The sequence below is a fragment of the Lacerta agilis genome, chromosome 17 (assembly GCF_009819535.1).
Source record: "Lacerta agilis isolate rLacAgi1 chromosome 17, rLacAgi1.pri, whole genome shotgun sequence".
Taxonomy (NCBI): domain Eukaryota; kingdom Metazoa; phylum Chordata; class Lepidosauria; order Squamata; family Lacertidae; genus Lacerta; species Lacerta agilis.
The window spans coordinates 16431741-16454175 of record NC_046328.1 but is presented as its reverse complement, the minus strand read 5'-3'; the positions used below and the strand labels follow the sequence as shown (position 1 = coordinate 16454175).

The 22435-nt window shown below is 46.8% G+C and overlaps 1 protein-coding gene across 1 annotated transcript in view; it reads right to left on the bottom strand.

Moving 5' to 3' along the window:
• Positions 1-22419, bottom strand: part of POLE (DNA polymerase epsilon, catalytic subunit) — a 57163-nt gene extending 34744 nt beyond the window's left edge. The window contains exons 1-22 of the mRNA XM_033174364.1: positions 22334-22419; positions 20245-20380; positions 18981-19061; positions 17648-17692; positions 16492-16584; positions 15172-15326; positions 13710-13851; positions 13434-13514; positions 12772-12879; positions 12344-12454; positions 11568-11653; positions 11192-11311; positions 10827-10959; positions 9543-9656; positions 7876-8088; positions 7154-7261; positions 6242-6370; positions 4317-4419; positions 4031-4177; positions 2540-2685; positions 1455-1603; positions 764-856 (exon numbers count right to left, since the gene is read on the bottom strand). Coding sequence (XP_033030255.1) covers positions 764-856; positions 1455-1603; positions 2540-2685; positions 4031-4177; positions 4317-4419; positions 6242-6370; positions 7154-7261; positions 7876-8088; positions 9543-9656; positions 10827-10959; positions 11192-11311; positions 11568-11653; positions 12344-12454; positions 12772-12879; positions 13434-13514; positions 13710-13851; positions 15172-15326; positions 16492-16584; positions 17648-17692; positions 18981-19061; positions 20245-20380; positions 22334-22419 — 2579 coding nt within the window. The remainder of the gene's footprint in view (positions 1-763; positions 857-1454; positions 1604-2539; positions 2686-4030; positions 4178-4316; positions 4420-6241; positions 6371-7153; positions 7262-7875; positions 8089-9542; positions 9657-10826; positions 10960-11191; positions 11312-11567; positions 11654-12343; positions 12455-12771; positions 12880-13433; positions 13515-13709; positions 13852-15171; positions 15327-16491; positions 16585-17647; positions 17693-18980; positions 19062-20244; positions 20381-22333) is intronic.
• Positions 22420-22435: the final 16 nt, after the last annotated feature.

Sequence of the window (22435 nt, the reverse complement as noted above, 5' to 3'; positions counted from 1 at the left end):
AGGCAGAGGGCCTTCTCGGTAGTGGCGCCTGCCCTGTGGAACGCCCTCCCGCCAAATGTCAAGGAAATAAACAACTACCTGATATTTAGGAGACATCTGAAGGCAACCCTGTTTAGGGAAGTTTTAAAATGTTTGATATTTTATCGCTTTATTATTAATAATATTGGGGGGGGGCACGCAGAGTGGCTGGGGAAACCCAGCCAGATGGTTGGGGTATAAATCAATCAATCATCATCATGTGTTCGAGTCCTGCCTGAGGGTTTCCCACAGGCATCTATCAACCACTGTGAGAACATGATGCTGGACTAGATGGGCCATATGTTCTCATGAAAGCTGATGAAGTTTACAAAAGCAACAGTCTGCAGAGACACGCAGTGGGTCTTCATCTGAGTTGCTTAATAGACCTGTTTTTTTTTCTGGGCCAAGGCAATAAGGAGAAGACCATGGGGCGGTGTGCCTTTGAGTCCAGATCCAGACCAGTCATTCCTTGTGGTTAGAGACAGAAGAGATCCAGAGCTGGACAACTCATATTTGCGTCACACACACACACACACACACACACACACACAAGCTTTGTTTACTCATAATGGCCTTCCTCTTAAAGGAGCCCTGGACAACGCACCACAGCAAAAAACACACATAGTAAAAACACTGTCAACCATGAAGAAGGAACAAACCACCTTCGGTCAACAGGCACACAACATCCAAGCTCAGAATCTCCTCGCCTCCAGCTGCCACAGCCAGCCACTATTCGACTACTCACCCAATTTGCTCTATCAGCTCCCTGGCCTGTGTGATGATGTTGGCGCCAGTGAAGCAGACGATGCCAGCCATTTCCATGGAGTACCACCGAGCTCTGTGTAGGGGAGAGGACTAGTGAGAACAGGAAGAGCTGTTCTGGGTCCCAAACAAGGCTTGAGTGACCTAATTATTGTAAACTCGGCTTGAGGACTGATCTGCTAAAGATGCGGCCAACAGCATGAGCTGGGAGGCCTCCTGGTCAAGGAGCTGCAGTATTTATTTATGTGCTAGGGGGCTGCTTCCCCCTGCTCACACTGCTTGCCAATCCCAGCCCCTCCCTTCACACCTCATCCAAGTGCCCCACATCCTCACTGCTCCTCAGTGTCCCTCCAACCCTGCTTCATTCAAACGTCTGCTGTTGCTTAAAACCCATCTTCTCTCTCTTGCTCTCCTCCCTGGCTTCATGCAAATCCAAGATTGTGATGCAGAACTACAAATCCTCCAATGGGGGCTGCATGAAGACAGCCTTACATTTTTATGTGTATAGGAGGAAGTGTTTCATTTAATTGTGCTAGGATTTAGTTCTTTGTCTTAATATTGAACATTTAAAGGCCCTAAGGAAACTGCACCAACTGGGAGCCAAGGCAGGGGCAGATATTAAAAGGGGCATTTAAAGACCCACCAGCAGCCACACTCTTTGGTTCCCCCCTCACCCTTTGCGCATGACGTATCCGTAAAAGGAGTTGAGGATGCACTTGTGTGCCAGCTGCAGGGAGTCGTACAAGATCTCCATGTTCTTGCAGCGCTTCGCTTCCGAGGCGTCACCCGACTCCATGGCGGCAGCCAGCTTCTTCTTCCACACCTGGGAAAGGAAGAGGAAAAAGGGCCTGTGACTCAAGCAAGCCATGGGATGGGCTATGGTCTACCTTTGCTCCAGCTGGTCTCCATCCTCCCTCCACATCCCTTTCCTTGGATGTCTTGTCTCCCCCACCCATGTTGACAAAAGCTTCTGTATATTACAGAAGGCACATGGATTGCATGCCCAGAGGTTTTTGGCTCTGCTTAGCTGCAGATAGAAACATTTTATGTGTATCTAAAAAAGGGACCCCTGACAATTAAGTCCAGTCGCGAACGTCTCTGAGGTTGCGGTGCTCATCTCGCTTTAAAGCTCGAGGGAGTCTGCGTTTGTCCGCTTCCGCAGACAGTTTTTCCGGGTCATGTGGCCAGCATGACTAAACTGCTTCTGGCAAAACCAGAGCAGCGCACAGAAATGTTGTTTACCTTCCTGCCAGAGCGGTACCTATTTATCTACTTGCACTGGCGTGCTTTCAAACTGTTAGGTTAGCAGGAGCTGGGACTGAACAATGGGAGCTCACACCATCGCGGGGATTCAAACCACCAACCTTTCGATCGGCAAGCCCAAGTGGGACAGTGGTTTAAGCCACAGCGCCACCCGCCTCCCTTATGTGTATCTAGCAATCAACTAATATACAAGAATTTGTCTGTTAAATCTATGAGTAAGTTGAAAACTTGAAATAAATCAATGCTTTTTTATTACTTTAAATTCATTTCAAGTATTTATATACCACTCAACATTCCGAATTTCTATTCAAGCATTCTGGCCCCAGGAACCACAGCATCCCCTTTCAGCACCCACCAACAAGGAGAGATCAGCCTGGCTATAAATGCCTGCCTGCATCTCATCGCTTTACGAACGTAAAGATCACCATGAACAACTTTAGAAACTCACCTTTTTGCTGCGCTATCGCAAATCTGGCAAAGTAAAAATAAAAAGCACCTTATGCAGCCCCTTGAACTCGTAGCGGCGGTCGCGAAAGGCCCGCACGGTGTCCACATAGAAGGAGTTTTCCCGCTGGCAGATGGTGGTGACACGCTCCTCAACCTTCGTCACATGGATTTTCTTGTAGGCTTTGCGGCAGTAATCTGGGAAAGAGGTGTGTGGCAGAGGCGGTTCACTTGCAATTTATCCTGGAACGTTCAACACTTCCCAAACTTATTTCATTTCAAAATGTTTATATGCCACTTGATTAAGTTTAAAAAACACACACCTCAGTTTGCAAAAAGAATTCTAAAAATTAAATTTTCAGTAAAAAAAGAAGCTAAAAACAATTGGAAAAAATGAAAATCAATTAACTGAAAACAGATTAAAACACATGTTGACATTCTACATGTCTGAATGGGCTGCGCCCAGCAGGTGCTAAAAAGAGTGTAGCCAAGGCACCTGCCTGATGTCAATAGGTAGGGAGTTCCAAAGTGTTGCTGCTTCCACACCGAAAGACTGATTTCTTACAAATGCAGGAGTATAATGTGGGTACCTGCAACAGTGCCACAGCAGCCGAGTGGGCGTAATATATGGGGGTAATGTGACAAACTGGTCCCAAGCTGTTAAGGGCTTTATGGACTAATGCAGTGGAACCTCGGCTCTCAAATGCCTTGGGAGCCGAATGTTCCGGCTCCCGAATGATTGAAAACCGGAAGTGATTGTTCTGGTTTTCGAACGTTCTTTGGAAGCTCCAGCAGCCAATCGGAAGCCGTGCCTTGGGAGTCGAATGGCCTCCCGGAATGGATTAAGTTTGGGAACCAAGGTTCTACTGCAGTAACACCTTCTCTGCTCACCGCTAGAAAAAGCTCTGTTTTGGGAGTGGCAGCTGACCCCAGACCCCAAGTCCTCAAGCGCTAAAGGGCATAGCAGGGAAAAAGAGGTGAGCAGGAGGGGAAAAAGTGTGGCACCTTGAGCTCCTCAGGGGAAAGGTAGGGGCTGAATCCAAGAAAATAAAAGCTTCAAGACAAATCAAGCCATAACCATGTACAAGCTTTACTTTGGTGCGGAAAAAGGTTTGCTATCTTATAAGCCCAGAGATGGGAGAAAGACAAAGTCCCTACCAGAGAGGAATGCTGAAATGGCAAATCTGATTGGAAAACTCAGGAACCAAGACGACAAAAACTTTTTAAAAGAACGGGGAAAATTTATAATTTATTTAGGAGACCACTGCAAGCAGATGGAAACATTAGCAGGATTTTAATCCTACTTGTAATGCAACAAATACCATGGATAATTCGGATTGATAGAAAATATAGAGCATGGAATAATATGCAGTTGTAAATGTTGATAATCGAAACCATGGAGGGGGTGTGTGTGGGGGGAAGTCGCGAGATTCAAGCAATCTCTATATATGGATATACATTTGGATTGCTATAATTTTATATTTGTAAAATCAAATAAAAATGATTTCAAAGAAGAAGAAGAAGAAAAAGGTTTGCCCCTCACCTGCCAAGCGCTTCTTCTCGTATTTGGCTTGCTCCTCCCGGGAGAGCCCGTGGAATACCCGGGGCGGTCCATCTGGGAAGAGAGGGGGGAACTTCTCCGACTCCAGCTGCTGCTGGATGCGATGGTACTCGCTGCGGCTCGCGGGCACTGCAAGGGGAGAAGAGAAGGAGGGCAGGGAAGGAAACAACCCAGCTGACCATCACTCCAGACTGTGAGAGGAGGTTTTATACACAGCAGAGGAACCGTGCCAAGTTGCATACGAGACAGCAGAAGGGAAAAGACTCACTGAATTCTCCTCTCCACTGCCAGGTCATCCGCCGCTGACAGTTGGCGCCTGGTTTGTTAAAGTCGCAGGCGGCACACGTGGCCTCGTTCACCATCGCCGAGGGCTGAAGGGAGGGAAGCAAAGCAGAAGGGAGGGAAGCAAATAAATGCAGAAGTACATTTAAATAAATAAAAATAAGTTTTTAGGCCTTGCCTCTAGGAAACCAGCAGGTGGACCCAGGATGCTTTCGCGAGATTATTAAGTGTCAATCGTTAAATTTCTATACAGTGGTGCCTCGCAAGACGAAATTAATTCGTTCCGTGAGTGCTGTCGTATAGCGAAAATTTTGTCTTGCGAAGCACGGTCGGAGGAAGTGTGGCTTTACGGAAAAAAACACACCGCAGAACGTTTTCGTTTTGCGAGTCGCGGCCATAGGAAACTTCGTCTTGCGAAGCACCCTTTTGCTAGCGAATGCTTTTCGTCTAGCGAGGTACCATTGTACCACCCTTCAGCCGAAGTTCACAGGGTGGTTTAAATATAAAAACAATATAAATATAAAATATAAATATAAACAATATAAATATAAAAACATGTTAGATTTCAGAGTTGCCTACATGCAGAAATGCAGCTGTCTTATCTCCAAGCAATTAACTAGTTGGCAGAAAGCCCAGATCTGCTCTCTCTGACCCTTAGCAACGACCTGTGATTGGTCAATGAGTTCCTAAAGAACTGAGCTCTGTGTGAGAGCTGTGTGGTTAGTGTGTGGTGCAGGTGTTGGTGTGAGAAAGTGGTCAGTAGAGAGGGAGACAGAGAGGAAAAGATTTTATGTTTTTGTTTCTTTTATTTTGTAAAGTCTGTAAATAGTAACATGGATGCTAGTTGCTTCAATCAATAAATACTGTATATAGTTATCCAGTGAGTTGCTGAGTTGCTGCGTTGAGCTGTCTAGTCAATTTCACAACAGCCAGAAACTTCAAGAAAAGTCTGCGTCTAACTCTGCGGTGTCCAGGAATACGTTATACGCCTGACACTAAATCTTAAGAAAACAAACGTACATACCATAATAACTAACAAAAACTTATTCCCTCAGTTTAAAAGACCCTAGATTGCTTAATTAGCTAAAGGCCTGTGAGAAGAGGAATGTTTTTGCCTGGTGCCTAAAGATATGTAAGAAAGGGACCAGGTGAGCCTCCCTGATGTATACTGTGTGTGCCGAAGCTCTGCTGCACCTGTGTTTCAAACTCAAACAGCTACTATGGGCAGCAGAGGGCGGAGAGCTCTATTCCAGCCTTCCCTTCCTGCACTGCATACTCCCAAGCAAGAAAAGAGTGATCCCCAACCATCTATTCATTCAGCAGTCTCTTACTAGGAGGAACATTGCAACACTGGCCTTTTCCCTCTGTCCCTCTATCCTTGTTGCTATAGAGGCAGCAACTCTTTGCGAAGGAGAGGGAGAGGTTGCCTGGAGTGCCTACCCCAAACTGGAGGCTATTACAGGCTCAGGGAAAGCTCCATATATAGCGTCTCCTATTAAGAAGACAATGCTGTTGAGCTTTCATAGTACAAATTATAAATCACACTCCGATTCTCCCAAACAGAAAAACAACATCCTTTCATCCACCCCACAAATCCCAAACTGAAATAGCACTCCAAAATCTTAACCATGCAGCTTGTTATTGTGTCTGATACTATAGTGATTGCAATGTTTGTTGCAGGTTTTTTTTAAATGCAACTGTGCTTATTGTTAGCCACTTTGAACTCAACATTTGCCATTGGAAAAGCAGAATAGAAATATTAAATCAAATCAAATCCCTGACCACTGGGCAGTGCAGGCTGGGGCTTTGGGAGTTACGAGTCCAAGAGCATATAGAGATTAAGTCTAAGAGGCCACAGCAGAGATTTAGACTTTGGTATCCAATGCCCAGGAGCACAAACTCTTCACTCACCTGAAGCCGGTTGGTTAGGATTATATTTGGGTACATGGCCCCCACGTCCAGGTGGTATATCAGAGGACATTCAATCCTGTTGGGGACTTCCTTCAGGGAGTTCAGCTTGACTTTGATTTCATCGCAAACCTGTGGTCCAGAGGAAGTAGTGGAAAGCAGGCAAGAGGATAAGGTGGGTTGTTGTTTTTTGCCAGGGAGGGCAGTGCTTTACCATGCTCTTCGGAATGCAATAGAGAGCCCGGCAAAAGAACACCACACATAAGGTAAGGTAAAGGACCCCTGGATGGTTAAGTCCAGTCAAAGGCGACTATGGCGTTGTGGCGCTCATCTGGCTTTCAGGCCAAGGGAGCCGGTGTTTGCCCGCAGACAGCTTTCTGGGTCATGTGGCCAGCTTGACTAAATCGCTTCTAGCACAATGGGACACCGTGACGGAAACACCGTTTACCTTCCTGCTGCAGCGATACCCATTTATCTACTTGCACTGGCGTGCTTTCGAACTGCTAGGTTGGCAGGAGCTGGGAAAGAGCAACGGGAACTCACCCTGTCGCAGGGATTCGAACCGCTGACCTTCTGATTGGCAAGCCCAAGAGGCTCGGTGGTTTAGAGCACAGCGCTACCTGCATCCCTACACCACACACATACCAGGACTGTGCTTTTTGTAGGCCACAAGTGGCTCCCAGGACAGTTCACTGTAGTAAATAGCAGCAGATTGGCGGCCAAGGTTGAGGGGGTGGGGAAACAAAGGGTTGAAGCAGGGGAAAAGATGGAAGGAACAGCCAAGATAACCTGGGGACTGGAGAGCTAGATGCTTAAAATGAACAGAAACTAGAGTAAAGGAGCTGTGTCAGGACAATAACAACCCCATTGCTATTGCTGCCTATGCAGACATTGCTGTTCGGCCCACAAGGTTACCTCCTGGAAGTTGGTCACTTGGTCAAGGAGTATTCCCTCCTCTTCCTCAATGGCGTGGCGCAGAGTCTTCTCCACACGCTGTAAAAGGAAGTCGAAGGCAGCAGGGTTCTAAGAGACACAACCGGGGTGGGAGGGGGGGGGGACATGAGTGTGACAAATTTTCACCAAGGATTCTCTCCAGGCAAAGCCAGCGCAGCCCAAATCACCGGGGGAACATGGAGCCACATGGGGCAGGTGGAAACGAATCTGCAAAGGATGGTCTTATGCTCTTTGTAATCCACAAGATCGGGTCGGAGGTCTTCCTCCAACAGCCTTTGTTGGCCACCAGCTACAGGGCAGTGTGCTCCCTCCCTCTGAAGATCAGTTGCCGGGAAGAATCACCAGCAGAGAGGAGTTACTCTTGCACTCACATTCTTTCGGGCTTCCCAAAGGTTGGCCAGTGTGAGAACAGGACGCTGGACTAGATGGGCCTGATCAAGCAGCCTCCTCTTAGGTCCCACCTGGAAATGCTGCGGATTGAACCTGGGACTTTCTGCATGCAAAGCATATGTTCTATCACCAGCCTCATGGGGTCAGGCACTTCTCTCTCTTTTTGGGCAATTTGGACTTTGTTGTAGCTACCTGCTACCTGTGGCAAGCACGGGGAGGGGGGATTTATCCTGGCACCCCCTGCCTCCCCCCATGAGCTTTCAAGAAGTCTACTTCCAGGGCAGGACTCGTACCATCTTGAAGCGGCAGGGGATGTCGCTGCGAAAGACCCCCGACTCCAGGGCCTCCACATGGCCCCCAACATAGGTCTCCGAGTCCAGCACGTGCCCATCGTCGGTGAGCTTGTTGAACTCCTGCTCTTGCTTGTTGGGGAAGATGATGTTGGCGTGATAGGCCTGGACCATGAGCAGCGCCTCGCAAAGAGTCCCTGAGCCCTTTCGCAGCACCTGCAGGGAGGGAGGGAGAGAGAGGGAGGGAGAGAGAGAGAGAGGTGGGCTGGTGGCAAAAGGGAACTTAGGGGAAGCCAATTTGGTCTCTTGAAGGGGAGGGGGGAAATCACAAGCCAGAGAGCTTTCAGGTACCTGAAAGTAGGGCTGGACGATATCAGCTTTTAAACATCACGGTGTATCGTAAGCCAAACATATCGGTTTGGCAATATACCGTGATGTTGAAAAAACAAGCTGCACCGGCCTCTGCCTGTGAGGCACCTAGTGAAACTGCCCCAGCTCTCACCTCGGGAATGAAGGCGGTTTCACCCAGGCCCCCACAGGCTGGGACAACACAGCTTGTTTGCGCAGCTCAGCTGGGGATCCAGAAGGTTCCCGCTCTGTAGCTGAGTCAGCCCCGGCGCTCTTGCCACTCATAGGCGAGTGGGCAGAGCCTCAGGGCTCCTTTAACTGCTCACTGCAGGGAGTGCCAACCACATTCCCCTCAGCCGAGCAGGAACCAGCGCTGGGCTGGGGGCTCCGTTAACTGTTCAGCTGAGGTAAGGGCAGCTGCACACTCCTCAGTCGAGCAGTTCAAAGATGCACAGGGAGGAACAAGCTGTACTGGTGCCTCACTGACACAGCTTGTTTCTCCCCCTGCATCGTATGAGGGGCAGAGTGTGATGGCAGTTTCACTCAGCAGTCTATTGCGGGTGAAACCACCACCGCTCCTGAGTCCCCTCTGCTAGCAGCGCCGCTAGAAGGAAGCAATACACCGCTGAGTGAACCCGACATCGCGGTCTGTTCCTCATACCGGTCCTGGACGATATATTGAGATATTTCCCAGGCCGACCTGAAAGACTAAAAAACATCTGTCTCACAGTGGAATCCTGGAACAACCAAGGGGCCACATATAGTGAGATAATCTACATTAGTACTGAGACCTTCACTTTACTCTTTTTGGTGACTACTAAAAAACATTTTTGTGCAGACAAGCTTTCTCGGACATGTAGAATGTTGGTGTATCTTTCAATCTGTTTATAGCTTATTGCTGATTTTATCTGGTGAGCATTTTAAAGAGCTTTTTACTGTAATAATAATAATAATAATAATAATAATAATAATAATAATAATTTATACTCCGCCCATCTGGCTGGGTCTCCCCAGCCACTCTGGGTGGCTCCCAACAGAATTAAAAACACAATAAAACATCAGACATTAAAAACTTCCCTAAACAGGGCTGCCATTAGATGTCTACTAAAAGTCTGACAGTTGTTTATTTCCTTGACATCTGACTGGAGAGTATTCCACAGGGTGGCCGTCACTACCGAGAAGGCCCTCTGCTGTTTTGCCGATAATTGTATTGTTTTATTCTCTTTGCAAACTGCTTTGGGTTTTTTTTTTTAAGCAATCAACTGGTGTTTAAATTTTACAAAATAAGGAAGTAACTGAGCCTTGGGCTCCGCTCTACTCACTTCATCCGGCTCCATGGGAATGATGGTACACAAAGCAAAGATGAAAGGGTGGACATATTTCATGTACATGTAGTAAGTAGCAACAGCGTCGGACACTGAGTAGGTGGCCAGAGTCTGGAGGAAGGAAGTGGCATGGAAAGATTCGCAAATTGCCAGCAAGAGCAGCTCTGTCCTTCCTGAGCGTCTGAGCGCAGGGAGAAGATCAGCAGGCACTGTAAGTTCAACACAGCCTCCTCCCCACCCAATGAAAACGTCTGCATGTTGCCAACATTCATTTAAGCAGCTCGATTTATATGGGCAGTGCTGAATGAAAGGAGGGTCCTTGGCTGCATGTAAAAGTTAACGATTAAAAAAACAGCAACAATGGAAAATGGTCTGCGCGCTGAAAGCCAATTTGATAGCGCAATTATTATTATCCTTTTAAGAAGCTGTAACCACTGGTGACCAAGCTTTTGGGCCAGTGAGTCACAAATCAAGTTCAAATTATGATACAGTGGCTACACTCCGCTGACAGCTTTTCTAGCTCTTGGTGTGATCTTGCCTTTAGCCTAGAAAGACAGGGAGCAGAATGTCCAGAGGCAGGCAAGATACATGGCAATGGCCTAGCCAGGCCTACAGGTCTCTAGGCTCTTGTCCAGATGCCCAACTATACCTTGCTGGCCTGTGCAATGCATGCTGGCTGCTGCTGGGTTAATCATTTAGAAGCACTTGACATTCTCCCGCGTAACAAAACCTGATTGCGGAGAGAAGATTGCCCTAAAGGAATAGCTCCCTAAATGTACAGATCTAGCATTCTGAACCTAGAAAGCCATGATTCTCTGCGTGGAGCACATAAACCCCCTATAAATTGCTCTGGAGTATCACATGCACAGAGGCAGAGGGGGCTGGAATTGAGAGCAAGCCTTGAACATCACAAACCTCCCTTAGAGCTTCTCCGATTCCTAAGTCTACAGCAGAAATTTCTCTCTCTCTCTCTGGTTGTCAAACTGTTAGCATTTTATTTTACAGCGAAAGCCAAATTGTTCTAGATTCTGCACGGATGCCAGAGTGCACTGCACCAAATGTTACATTTGCAACCACAGCTGCACAATTCCTACATGCTATCCAATCCTCCTGGATGTTGGAGGGTGAATTCTGGCCAGGGCCTCTTAGGGGCACAGCAGGCCAAGGGGACTCCTTCCAGTACTCCTTCTCTTTTCCCTCTGCCGTTAATTGTGGGGAATCCGCCATGGTTGATCACAGTTGAAGACACACGACAGAATCGCACAGGGGTAACCAAAGTACCTGAGGTTCCTCAGTAGCCATCCGGCACATCTCTTCAGGATCCAGCTCCACGGGGTCATAGCCCAGCTTCGCTTTGGCTGCCGCTTTCAAGTTATGGCTTCCCACTGGGAGGTAACTGTCTCTCTTAACCCACCTGCCAACAGAAGCCACAGCATTGGTTGCTGAATTGGGAGAGGCAGCCCAGATTACAAGGAGCAGGGCAGAAGTATTATGAGACAGAGTCAAGCTAAGCTTACTTTGGAATACAAGTCAAAGGCTAGGGCCACTTCCTATATCTCCAGGGAACCTTCTATCCCCCTCCAACTGAAATGTCTGAAGAACCTTTGCATGCTTTTTGTTTGCTGTAGGTGCTGAGCATCATGTACCTGAGACAATCCATGTGGATGCACGAAGGAGCTTTGTATTCCCCCTGGCTGTCCTTTTGGAATCCGATCTCCTGCTGCATATTCATCCCGTGAGCTGCTGCTCTGGTTTCCACAAAGGGCCTGGAGACAGATAAAGCAAAATAAGCCAGGGAGCTTCTACAGATCTCACTATTTAGGCATTGCAACAAAAAAAATCCTGCAGCTGGCGATTGCAGGGGGAGGGCCAGGTTAGCAGGCAGGTTTGCTGGCCAGCTTGGTTCCCCAGAAGGTAAAGCATGGTTTTCCCATTAAAATGAAAATAACCCAATGTAATTTTTAAACATTTAAAAAGCTGGACACCCACAAGGCTCAAGAACAGAGTTCGCTCAATTCTCACCAGTCAAAGAAGTCTCCGTTGTATGTCACCATGATGGTTGGCTTGGTCTCCTGAACATGTTCAAACCACCTCTGGATGAGGTGGGCCTGATTTTAAAACAAGAGGAGGGAAAAACGAATTTAAAAGGTCATTTATTGTAATGGTACAGGTGCCTGTTGTTTTTAATTAGATGTGCACACTTCCCTTCATCTGTAGCTCATAGGGCAGTTCACAACATAAAATTACAATATAAAAACCACAAAATATCTAGTGAAAATATGAACAACAACAAACCAATAATCCTCTCTCCTGCTAGGTTCTTCTTATGACCAGCTCTTCTGCCAGGGGACCAAAGTTACCATGTGTGTCCACCAAACACCACCTCTCACATTCTGCAACCATCGGGAAAGGTGCATTTATCTGCATGGTAGTTTGTTCAAATTTTCTAATCATGTAGTCTGGTAATCAGAGAGGGTATAATGGGATGGGGAGACCAGGGAACAGTATACAGAACCCCCCTTTTCTATATTTATTCACAGCATTTGTGTACCCTGCTCTTCAGCCAAAAGAAGGAGGAAAGGGCTCCCTGAGTGGTTTACACTCAATTAAAACAAGTTAGTCCTTGCCTTCAGGCTTACAAGCAAAATGACGGATATCCAGAACACATCCATGTCGCTAAATGTAACAAACGGGACCAGCGACGTGTGACCAAAACCCCCCGGCTCCAATGGAATTCCGCGATTTCACTGTATTGTGGTTTTAAGGGGAAACCGGCCTTCAAAATGAAGCCTACCTACCTCATCTGGTTCATTAAAGACACAGAAAGGCCCCTCATACTCCGGCTTGGGAGTAAACTCAAAATCTTCAATGTCCTCTGAAACGATCTCTCTGTTTGTGATCAAGTAACCCTGGGAAGAAAGAAACGAAAGGGGAATTTTGCTTAACTGAAGCAACAAAGAGTAAACCGACGTTACTTTATGAGTTCTCGCAAAGATGTTACTGAGTAGGAAATCCTGACTATGAAAACAAAACACGGGGTGAACTTTCTCTCCACCCTGCCACAAACACCTTCACAATCCACCTCTTGTCCTATACTTCAATTGGGAGCCAGAGGTTTAGGGCCACCTGCCGTTCCATACTCTTCCATTTCTATTGCTTAAAGGGGGCATTTATTCTGGCTTGTTCTGCAACCTCACCAGCCACGGAGGCAGCTGCCCCGGTTTACCTGGCCATCAATCATGTAGGAGATCATCATGATCTGGTCCGTTTCTGCATCAGGAAACTTTAAAGGGAGTTTGGTGGTCTCGATGTCAAAGGCCAGGACGACAGGATCCTAGGAAGAATTGGAATTTCCAAGTCACTACCAGCTGCTGGGATCCACTCAGGGCAATACTGCAGTAACACCTCTTCATCGACAACAGGGATGCGGGAACCTCCGGCTCTCCAGACCTTGTTGGACTCCAGCTTCCATCATCCTTAGCTAGCGTGGCCAAGAGGGATAATGGGAGTTGTAGTCCAATAAGCAGCTGGAAGGCCACAGGTTCTCCACCCTTGATCTGCAAAATCCACTTCCTGTGAGTGTACCTCGCCCACCTCAAAGGCACAATCGGTCAGGTCAAAGCACCTGAAAGCACAGAGTAGGCTCAGGCGGAGGTGTGGCTCGTCCTGAGGGGCAAAACAGATAAAATAGGGAGGGCCTCATTCCGCCCCCTAGGCATCAGTTTACCCACCCAAGCTGCAGACTCACACAGCACCCAGGAATCCTGAAGACATTTGGCTATTGGTGACAGATGGATGCAGCATTAAAAAACCAAAATAAAGCTGGGAAGCGAAGGAAACACACACACAGGTGCTGAGACAGGAGCTCTGCCCCACAGGAATACTCACCGGCCGTTCAACCAGGTCATCTCGCCGGGTGATTTCAGGCGGGAAGCTGCTGCCTCGGAAGCGGACATTGTACCAGTGAGCCTGTCATGGGAGGAGAGGGACTGAGAGAGTCACGCTGAGGTAGGGTCTGTGGCCAGTAGCAAAGGCTCAACCCCTGCCCACCACAATTAAAAATCTGGAAATGCATTTTTAGAACTTTTGGCACAATGCTTTTGTATCTAGCTGTTCGGGAATCAAGGTAGGAAAGAAGGCGGGTCTCCCCCAGCTGCCACTCACCACGTGGATCTTCAGATCAATTGACAGGCGGATGTGGTAGGGGACGTCGTACTCCCGCATGTCCACTATGTTGTCCATCTGGTCAGCAGTCTTCTTGGAGGGAGCGTCCTCCTTGCTGGACAGGCTGTTCCCAGCAAGGGCACTGCAAGGGAGAAGGAGCTGGCTTAGATTATCAGGACTAACTGCACACAGGGTTGACAGGCAAGTGAAGTACTGTTCTGCAGTTGTAAATGGCTTAGAAGCCATTTAGACATATCAGCGGTATAATTATGGTCATGGTTATTACTATTGATAGTTGCAGCAGTGCAGGAGCTGATTCTCTGGGGCTTCTTTCCCCATCACTCAGAAATGTGCATGAACCACATTTAAGGCCCATGATCTGGTTCTTCCAGTCTCCCACTTGGATGCAGAAATCTTCTTTATGGAGCCTCCAGATGTTTGGCTCTGTAAGCTTTGTGGCTTGCTTGATGGGAGAGCCCTATTGGCCTGGCAGCAACAGGTCTGGGCAGAGCCTGGAAGAAATGTTTGCTGGGGACACTCCCAGCTCACGGACGAGTAACTAGGGCAGCAGACCACCTTTCTGGGATGCACCAGGATAATTCCTTGCAAGTCCAAACACCCCCCCCCCCAATTTCTGATAAACCGGAAACTCTGTGAGGAGGAAGCAACAGAGCAGGGGGTAGGGAACTGCATCAGAGATGGAAGGAAGAAACAACCCTGACTACAGAAGAATGGCAAACCAAGTTGATGAACTATGCTGAAATGGCAAAATCAAGAAGACAAGAAATTTAATAAGGAATGGGAAAAGTTTATAATTTACATAAGAGACCACTGTAAGCAGGTTAAAACATTAGCAGGATTTTAGCCACACTTGTAAAGTAACAGAAAGTATGGGTAATTTAGGAGGATAAAAATTTAGATAAATATTGATATGCAGTTGTAAGTATTATCATTAGGACCCATGGAAGGGATGGGGGGGGGAGTCAGGAGATTCAGAGTAATCTTGATATTTAGACTTTGAATTGTTGTTTGTATTGTGTTTATATTATTTAAAATCAAATAACTTTTTTTATAGGGAACTGCATCTGTCTAGTGGGCCACATCCTTGTCTCCCCCACCTGTCTACCACAAGTCATCACAATGATGTCAGGCAACCTGCATTTACTCAGGGGGTTTGAAGTCAAACCATGCCAGCAAAGGCACAGCACTTTGGAAGCCCCAGTGGCCTACAAAGCCTCTCTTGGACCAGGGATGTCTTTATCTGATGTATATAGGACCTCAGATGTACGGCATGTGGCTGTGGTTTGGCCAAAGCAGTTTGGCGGGCCAAATGGGGAGACATGGTGGGCACAATCTGGCCCACAGTATAGAGGTTCTCCATCACCGCAAGGCGGCTCAAATGGTGTTTTTTTTGACTCGGTCCAAATGGAAATGCCCGTGAGGCCTAAGGCAACTCCTCTACCTGGTCAGCATGGTGGTGTAAGTCTCCATCGCTTGGTCCCGTTCCCTGTTTTTCTTCACAGCAGGTGTGATCTCCTTGCGCACCTTTACCAGGTCATCCACAGTGTTGAAAGACAGCTTGAGGTAGCTCCGCTTCAGGCCGACCAGGTGATTTGGCTAAAAGGAAAAGAGAGAGAGCATTAAAAGAAGGCAAGCTTTAAAGAAGAATTCATTTAAGAGATGTGTGTGGACTAGTGGGGGGTGGTAAGTAAAGATGAAGCAAAATAATACCAACTGGAGACTAGAGGGGTGATTACTATTAATTAATTGCCGTACACACACACACACACACACACACTCTCAAGGTGATGTACAAATTGCAAAAAAGGGGGAAACGAAAAAGTATTTGCCTGGTGCTGAACGATGTTGGCACAATGTTGGAGTCACACTTAGGAAGGGGCAGCCTGTAGACCACAGCTTTTTTGAATCCCGGCCTTCACACCTCCTTTCCTGCCCCCACCCGTAATTTTTTTATTGAATTTTTCATAATTTTATACATATAAAACATAACCGTTTCAAACATTAAAATACAAGGTTCTTTTGAACCTTTGGACTTCCTTCCCTCCCTCCATGGGTTCCATGTTTAAATTTGCTGCATCTTTTACCGTGACCCATTTCTTATATAACCACCAGAGGCATAACAAGCCCAAGTGGTACCCGGTGCGGATTTTTGTGTGTGTCACCCCCCCACCCCTTCAAGTCACAGTAAGCGTTTTGCATTCCCCACAATGCTTTGCAGCACCTCGTTTGCATACACCAAACATCCAACAAACACCCAGCTTGAACATTTTTATATTGTTAATACAATTTTATGAAATTGTAAAACGGCATACAAAAAATTTATAAATGGTTTGTGCGTGGCCTTTTTAAATATTTCAATGGAATATACCTCATTTTAGTCATTAATAGGCAAAAGTTCATCCATTTGTGCTACAGGAAATAATTTTTGAGAAAAAAATTGAAAAAGTCATCACCCTAGTGGGCATGCTGAGAGTCGCCCCCTCCCCTGGAACCTGGGGCGCCCCTGATAACCTTACTTATCATAAATAGTTCCACATTACAAGTGTCATTCCATCCCTGCCAAAGATTTTAACTGTTTACAGTGGTCTTTTCAATAAATTACGTATTTACTTCAGTCTTTAGGAAATGCTTGGATCTTCCTTGTTTAGGATCTTCCCCGAGTTTTGCCATCTCCGCATACTCCCATCAGTTCACCCCCTCCTTTCCTAAATGCTTTGCCAACTAAAACATTTACAGCCATATCAGCAAAGGCATTTCTCACCAGGTCCAGGTCCTCTTTGGGTACAGTGTCCAGTTTTGTTATTTTGCCTTGGAACTTCTTGGAAAGGAAGGATGACACTTCTCGGTCACAACCCTGAAGAGACAACCAGGCATCAGAGACTCTAAGAAGAGAGGCCACAGGCCCAAACCCCACCCAATCATAATTATTTCCGACGCTCTATCCTCAGGGAACAGTTGTTATAAACAGGGTATTTTTTACTCAACCTTCACCATAAGGTCCCAGAGTGGGTGACAGAAATACAGCATCAGAATCAGTTAAAACAATTCACAGCCAGAAGACTGGAGGGGATCCCATATTTGTCTACCAGGTGTCAAAAGTCAGGAGGAATTTAGGCCACTGGAAGGGGTCCACTCAAATCAAGCTTTGCCTTGTTAGGCCTCCCTGTTGATCCGAGAATGCAACTAAAACACGCCCAAAATCTCCTGCAATTGTACATTACAGTAGTGCTAGGCAAGCCTCAAAGAAGACACCCATTGCTGATTATTATTTATTTCATTTATACCCTCCTGAAAAAGCAAACACATCCATATTCTTTCATTTTTTTAACGGTTTAAAAACATGCTTTTAGCCAGTTATCTTAGGGCTGCCAGGAACAGTGCATTTCAGACATCAAATGCTTGGGGGGGGGGGGGCGTGGGGCGCGAATGGATGTTTTTAATCTCCTCCTGGACATCAATAACATGGGAGACAGACACACTTCAGCAGGAAGGGCATTCCTCAAATGGGGAACTACCACCAAGAAGGCCCTGTCATGTGTTAAGACCAAGTAGGCAGCCCCCGATGGCACCAGCAACAAGGCCTCACCTGCCCAACAAGGTGGTTTATATTGGGATATCTTTAGGTATTTGGGTCCCAACCCATCTAGGGCTTTATATGCTAGTATCAACACCTTGAATCGGGTCCAGAATCTCACTAGCAGCTGAGCTCGTCATTGAGAGCCCTTCATTTCCAAGGAACCCCTTCGGTGTTAAACCACAAACCAAGTATAGTGGCCATGAAATTGGAGCTTTTTAGCCTGCCTCATCCCTCCTCCTTTCTTGTATGGCATGCTTACAGCTAAAGCATTTCCAGTGGTGGAAGGGTTCATTCAAGGATAGCAATTTCGGGTACAAGTCTCTCAGATGTCTATACTAACCTTTTGGGTTGCAATGTAGAAGTATGGCCTATAGGGCAATGCCACCTAGGAAAACAAACCAAACAAAAAAACAGTGGGCCCCACGCAAACATACATTATGAAGGCAGGGAGGAAAATGTACTGAAAAGTTTTCCAGTGCTTAACCTTTCTTTGGGAGGTTTCCAATTTTGTAAGTTCAATAGCGACAATGAATTGTTGTAAGTACAGCATCAGGCACAGCTGACAGTTTAGCTTTGTTTACGAATAGAAGTTAAATAAATAAGTACCGTATATCGCGGCGTATATCGCGGCGTATAAGGCGACTCGGCGTATAAGACGGCCCCCCAACTTTTTATGTGAAAAAACAGAGTTTGGGGTATACTCACCCAGCCCGGGCTCCATGGTGGCTGAGGTGGTGGCGGCGGCTGGAGCGGCGGGGAGAGCGTCCCCCGCGCCATACAGGAGATCTCTGCGCTTGCCGGCCAAGCGCACAGCGGCCTCCATGGCTGCTGAGGCGGCGGCAGCAGCGCTGGAGTGGCGGGGAGAGCGTCCCCCGCGCCATACAGGAGATCTCCGCGCTTGCCGGCCAAGCGCACAGCGGCCTCCATGGCTGCTGAGGCGGCGGCAGCAGCGCTGGAGCGGCGGGGAGAGCATCCCCCGCGCCACACAGGAGATCTCCGCACTTGCCGCCCAAGCGTTCAGCGGCCTCCATGGCTGCTGAGGCGGCTGGAGCGGCGGGGAGAGCCTCCCCCTCGCTGCACAGGAGCGCTCCGCGCTTGCCTCCATGGCGGCTGAGGCGGCTGGAGCGGTGGGGAGAGCCTCCCCCTCGCTGCACAGGAGCCCTCCGCGCTTGCCGGCCAAGCGCAGAACGGCCTCCCTGGCGGCTGAGGCAGCGGCAGCGGCGGCGAGGAGAGCCTCCCCCTCGCCATACAGGAGCCCTCCACACTTGCCTCCATGGCGGCTGAGGCAGCGGCAGCGGCGGCTGGAGCGGTGGGGAGAGGCTCCATGGCGGCTGAGACGGTGCACGCACACACTCAGCCAGTGGCGGGGCGGATGTTGCCGGCGTACAAGACGACCCCCGACTTCAGAGAAGATTTTTTGGGATTAAAAAGTCGTCTTATACGCCGCGATATACGGTAGGCCAAATTAGATCACTCTGGGTTCAAGGCTCATGAGGACATAGTTTGAAAACCACTGCTCTGCAGACTCCCACATCGAAACGGAGGCGAGAAGCTTGATTTGGCGTACGTTAAAATGTCCCATCACCTCCCCACCCTGCTCCCTCCTCAAATTTCCAGTAGGCTCTTAATGTGGTCTGCCATTAATTGGTCTCACACTGCTTCGTTGGACTCACCTTAAACCTACTTCCGTCCTCCTGAATGAAATAGTAATCCACAGCGCTGACCAAACGTTTATCTTCATCTAACACCTCCGTCTAAATCAGACAAGCGCAGCAAGATCAATCAATCAGAGACAATGCCATTTCCTCAACATATGACTTTTCATTTTACATGTATATTGTTGTCCGACTCCTTAGTTATACTAAACTGCTACTACCAATAATAGTAATGTTTCACTTTGGAGCAGAAGGATTCTCAGGATCCTGGAATCTTGAAAAAGAAACCTTCATTTTAATTTCATGTTGTTGTCCCTTTATATCATTTCAGGACTCATTTTGAGCAAAGAGTTACATCAACCATGAGCTTATCCACACTTACCTTTTGCTTCGCTCTATGTCTAAGTGTTTTCGTTTGCCCTGAGCTTCCCCTGCGAAAACCCACTCTTTAAAGTTCAATCAGACCAAACATCAATTCATGTTTTCCATGAATTTAACATTTGCTCCGATTGAGCTTTAAAGAGCGAGTTTTCATGGGGAAAACTCTGGAGAAAGGGAAAAAAGGGTGCTCAGGCATGAAGCTTTAAATTGCAGACCACACCTGGAAAGAGTGGAGGAAAGGTAACCATGGATAAGCCCTATAAAACTTTAATATAAAAGTGTGAAGTACTAAGCTGGCTGTGTGGTGAAATGAAGGCTCCAGGCAGTTTATGGTGACATTGAGAAACTCTTGAGTAACATTAAGGGCACTCTGGGGTTTGTTGCCTCATAAAGTGTATTACTGTGATGTCACCCTGACAGGACAGGTGAGTGGAGCTAAGCATAGTCAAGCAATGAACCTTATTAGTTGATTTTTCAACTGGGGCAGAAAAACTTCAGGAAATAAAACCAAAGGTCATTTTCTGTCCCTATCTTAGCCAACTGCAGACAACATTTGTTCTCTGTACTGAACCTTCCAATGACGCAGTCTTAAAATGGTCCGCTGTTAACTCGATTTCTCACAACTCCCTCCACGGCAACCACAGAAATAAACCAATTTAAGCATGCTATTGTTATTTCCTTTCTTACAAGGAACTCAAGGTGGCATATATGTCCCCTTTTATCACCAGAACAGCCCTGTGAGGTAGGTTAAGCCAAGAGGGGATTTGAACCCTGGTCTCTCAGGTCCTAGCCCAATATTCTAGCTGCTGCTGCTTCTGCTGCACACAGGCTCTTTAGCAAAACAATCATCACGTCTGAGCTTTACACATGAGACGCTAAAGGAAAATGTGCCGGTACCCACAGGGTGCATGTTGATCAACCACCCTGTCCTTTCGCCTGGTTCTTTCATCCTCTCAAACCCAAATTGTGCATCGATCTTGTCGGTCCACTGGCTGCGCTCCAAACGCTTGAGGGCAGAAAACGAGGAGCTATCATCCCTGTGGCAAGAGAAGGGAAGAAACATCAGCAACACATAGAACAGAAGCTGGAGCAAACACTGAGAACAGTGAAAAGGAAAAAAAACACCTTTGCTACACAGCTACCGAAGTGGTTGTAGCCAGGGACATAAGTAGGTTCCCCATGACTCAACTTTCAAATAAAAAAAGGAAAAACAGGCTTTTAGTCCTAAAGGCTGCAAAAATATGTTTGAATACCCCAGAAGCTAGAAGCAAACATATTTACTAGTGGTTGGAGATAAGAATTCTTTATTCTCCAACTGAAGTAAATAACAATATTTTATAATGCAAAATTGGGGTGGGAATTACTCATGTTTACTTAATTTACCTTATTACTGATTTTCACAAGCTGTTCTGAGCTTTTTCAGATAAAGCAAGACACAAAATGCTTCAAATAAATACATTTATTGAAAAATAAAAACTGATCACCCACGGCAACAAAAAAACAGGTTGTAGGACCAAGAGCTGAACAATTTCAAGGGTGAGGGAAATTCAATCTGTACATGTTCAAACGCCTTTGTGTTTATTTTAAAGGTTGTGTCTACTTCAGCTCTAGGTCCTATAGGGAGAAGGAAAAACCCTTTGCAGGCATCCGAGACGCCTTCATTTGTTGACAAAAATGGCAGGTGCCCTCTGACATTATTTTATTTAGTTAATAGACTTTTAAAACCAATTTTTAGGCAAAAATGCCTTCCAAGGCAGTTTGCAGCCATATACAGCACAAACCCATTAAAAATACAGTAAATAATTAAACATTTAAAATATCCATTTCTAACCAAGTTATACAGTAACATACTACAGAATCTTTGGCAATCACTTTTAGCCAAGTAAGATTGTCTTCCATAAACATGGTTATAACAATGAGTCCGTAAGTGACTGTGGAGGACAATTCTGGATCCACACGTCCTTCCAAAGTGGGGACATAAGTTTCCGGAAAGGAGTTAATCACGGTGTGGATTTGCCTCCTCTTCTCCCAGGCCTTTGGCTAATTAAACAATATATGGCCTTTTAAACTGTATGTGGGGGTTTATTGTTTTATTTTGTTACTACGTTATGCATCTTTGTGTTTTTATACTGTAAACCACCCTGCTTTCCTCGGATGAAGGGCAGTATAGAAATTTAATAATAATATAAAGAAATTAATTAAATCAGTGTGCAATGGGGCTTGTGTGATCCCATTGGGGTCGATGGGAGTGAGGCACTATGGAAAAGGTTCTGGCCTATAGTTCCTTCTAGTAGTTAAGGAGATGCAATCTGCAATACACTTTCAGGTGCACACTGTACATGCCCAGATTATTATTATTATTATGAGGTTGCAGGGAACCAGGCAGAGGGCCTTCTCAGTAGTGGCGCCCACCCTGTGGAACACCCTCCCAACAGATGTCAAGGAAATAAACAACTATCTGACTTTTAGAAGGAATCTGAAGGCAGCTCTGTTTAGGGAAGTTTTTAAAGTTTGACCTTTTATTGTGTTTTTAATATTCTGTTGGGAGCCGCTCAGAGTGGCTGGGGAACCCCAGTAAGACGGGTGGAAAATAAATACTGTAAATAAATAAATAATTTACACCCCGCCCATCTGGTTAGGTTTCCCCAGTCACTCTGGGGAATTATTATTATTATTATTATTATTATTATTATTATTTTTCACTGAATTTATATACCACCCTGTACCCGGAGGTCTCAGGGCAGTTGTTTTTCATGTTATTAATCAAATGCCAACCCCTTTCCCAATAAATACACTATAAGTATATCCGGGTTCCTGTTACTTGCGAATGCACTCTGCACATGTTCAGAGGACCCGCTTCCCTAACGGATTCAGGAGAAAGCACCCTGCACATGCTCAAGTGCTCCCCACCCGCCAATAAAAGTCCTAATCCCTGCCAAATGACACTCTGTACATGCTCAGAGGGGCCCCCTCTGCCCCCCTTTCCTCACCGCTGCGGCGCCTCTCCCTCGCCGCTTTCTGCGGGGGGCTCCGTTCCCCATCGGCGACGCCGCCCTCCGCCTCTCCAATACGCCATCCCGGCTAGACTGAGT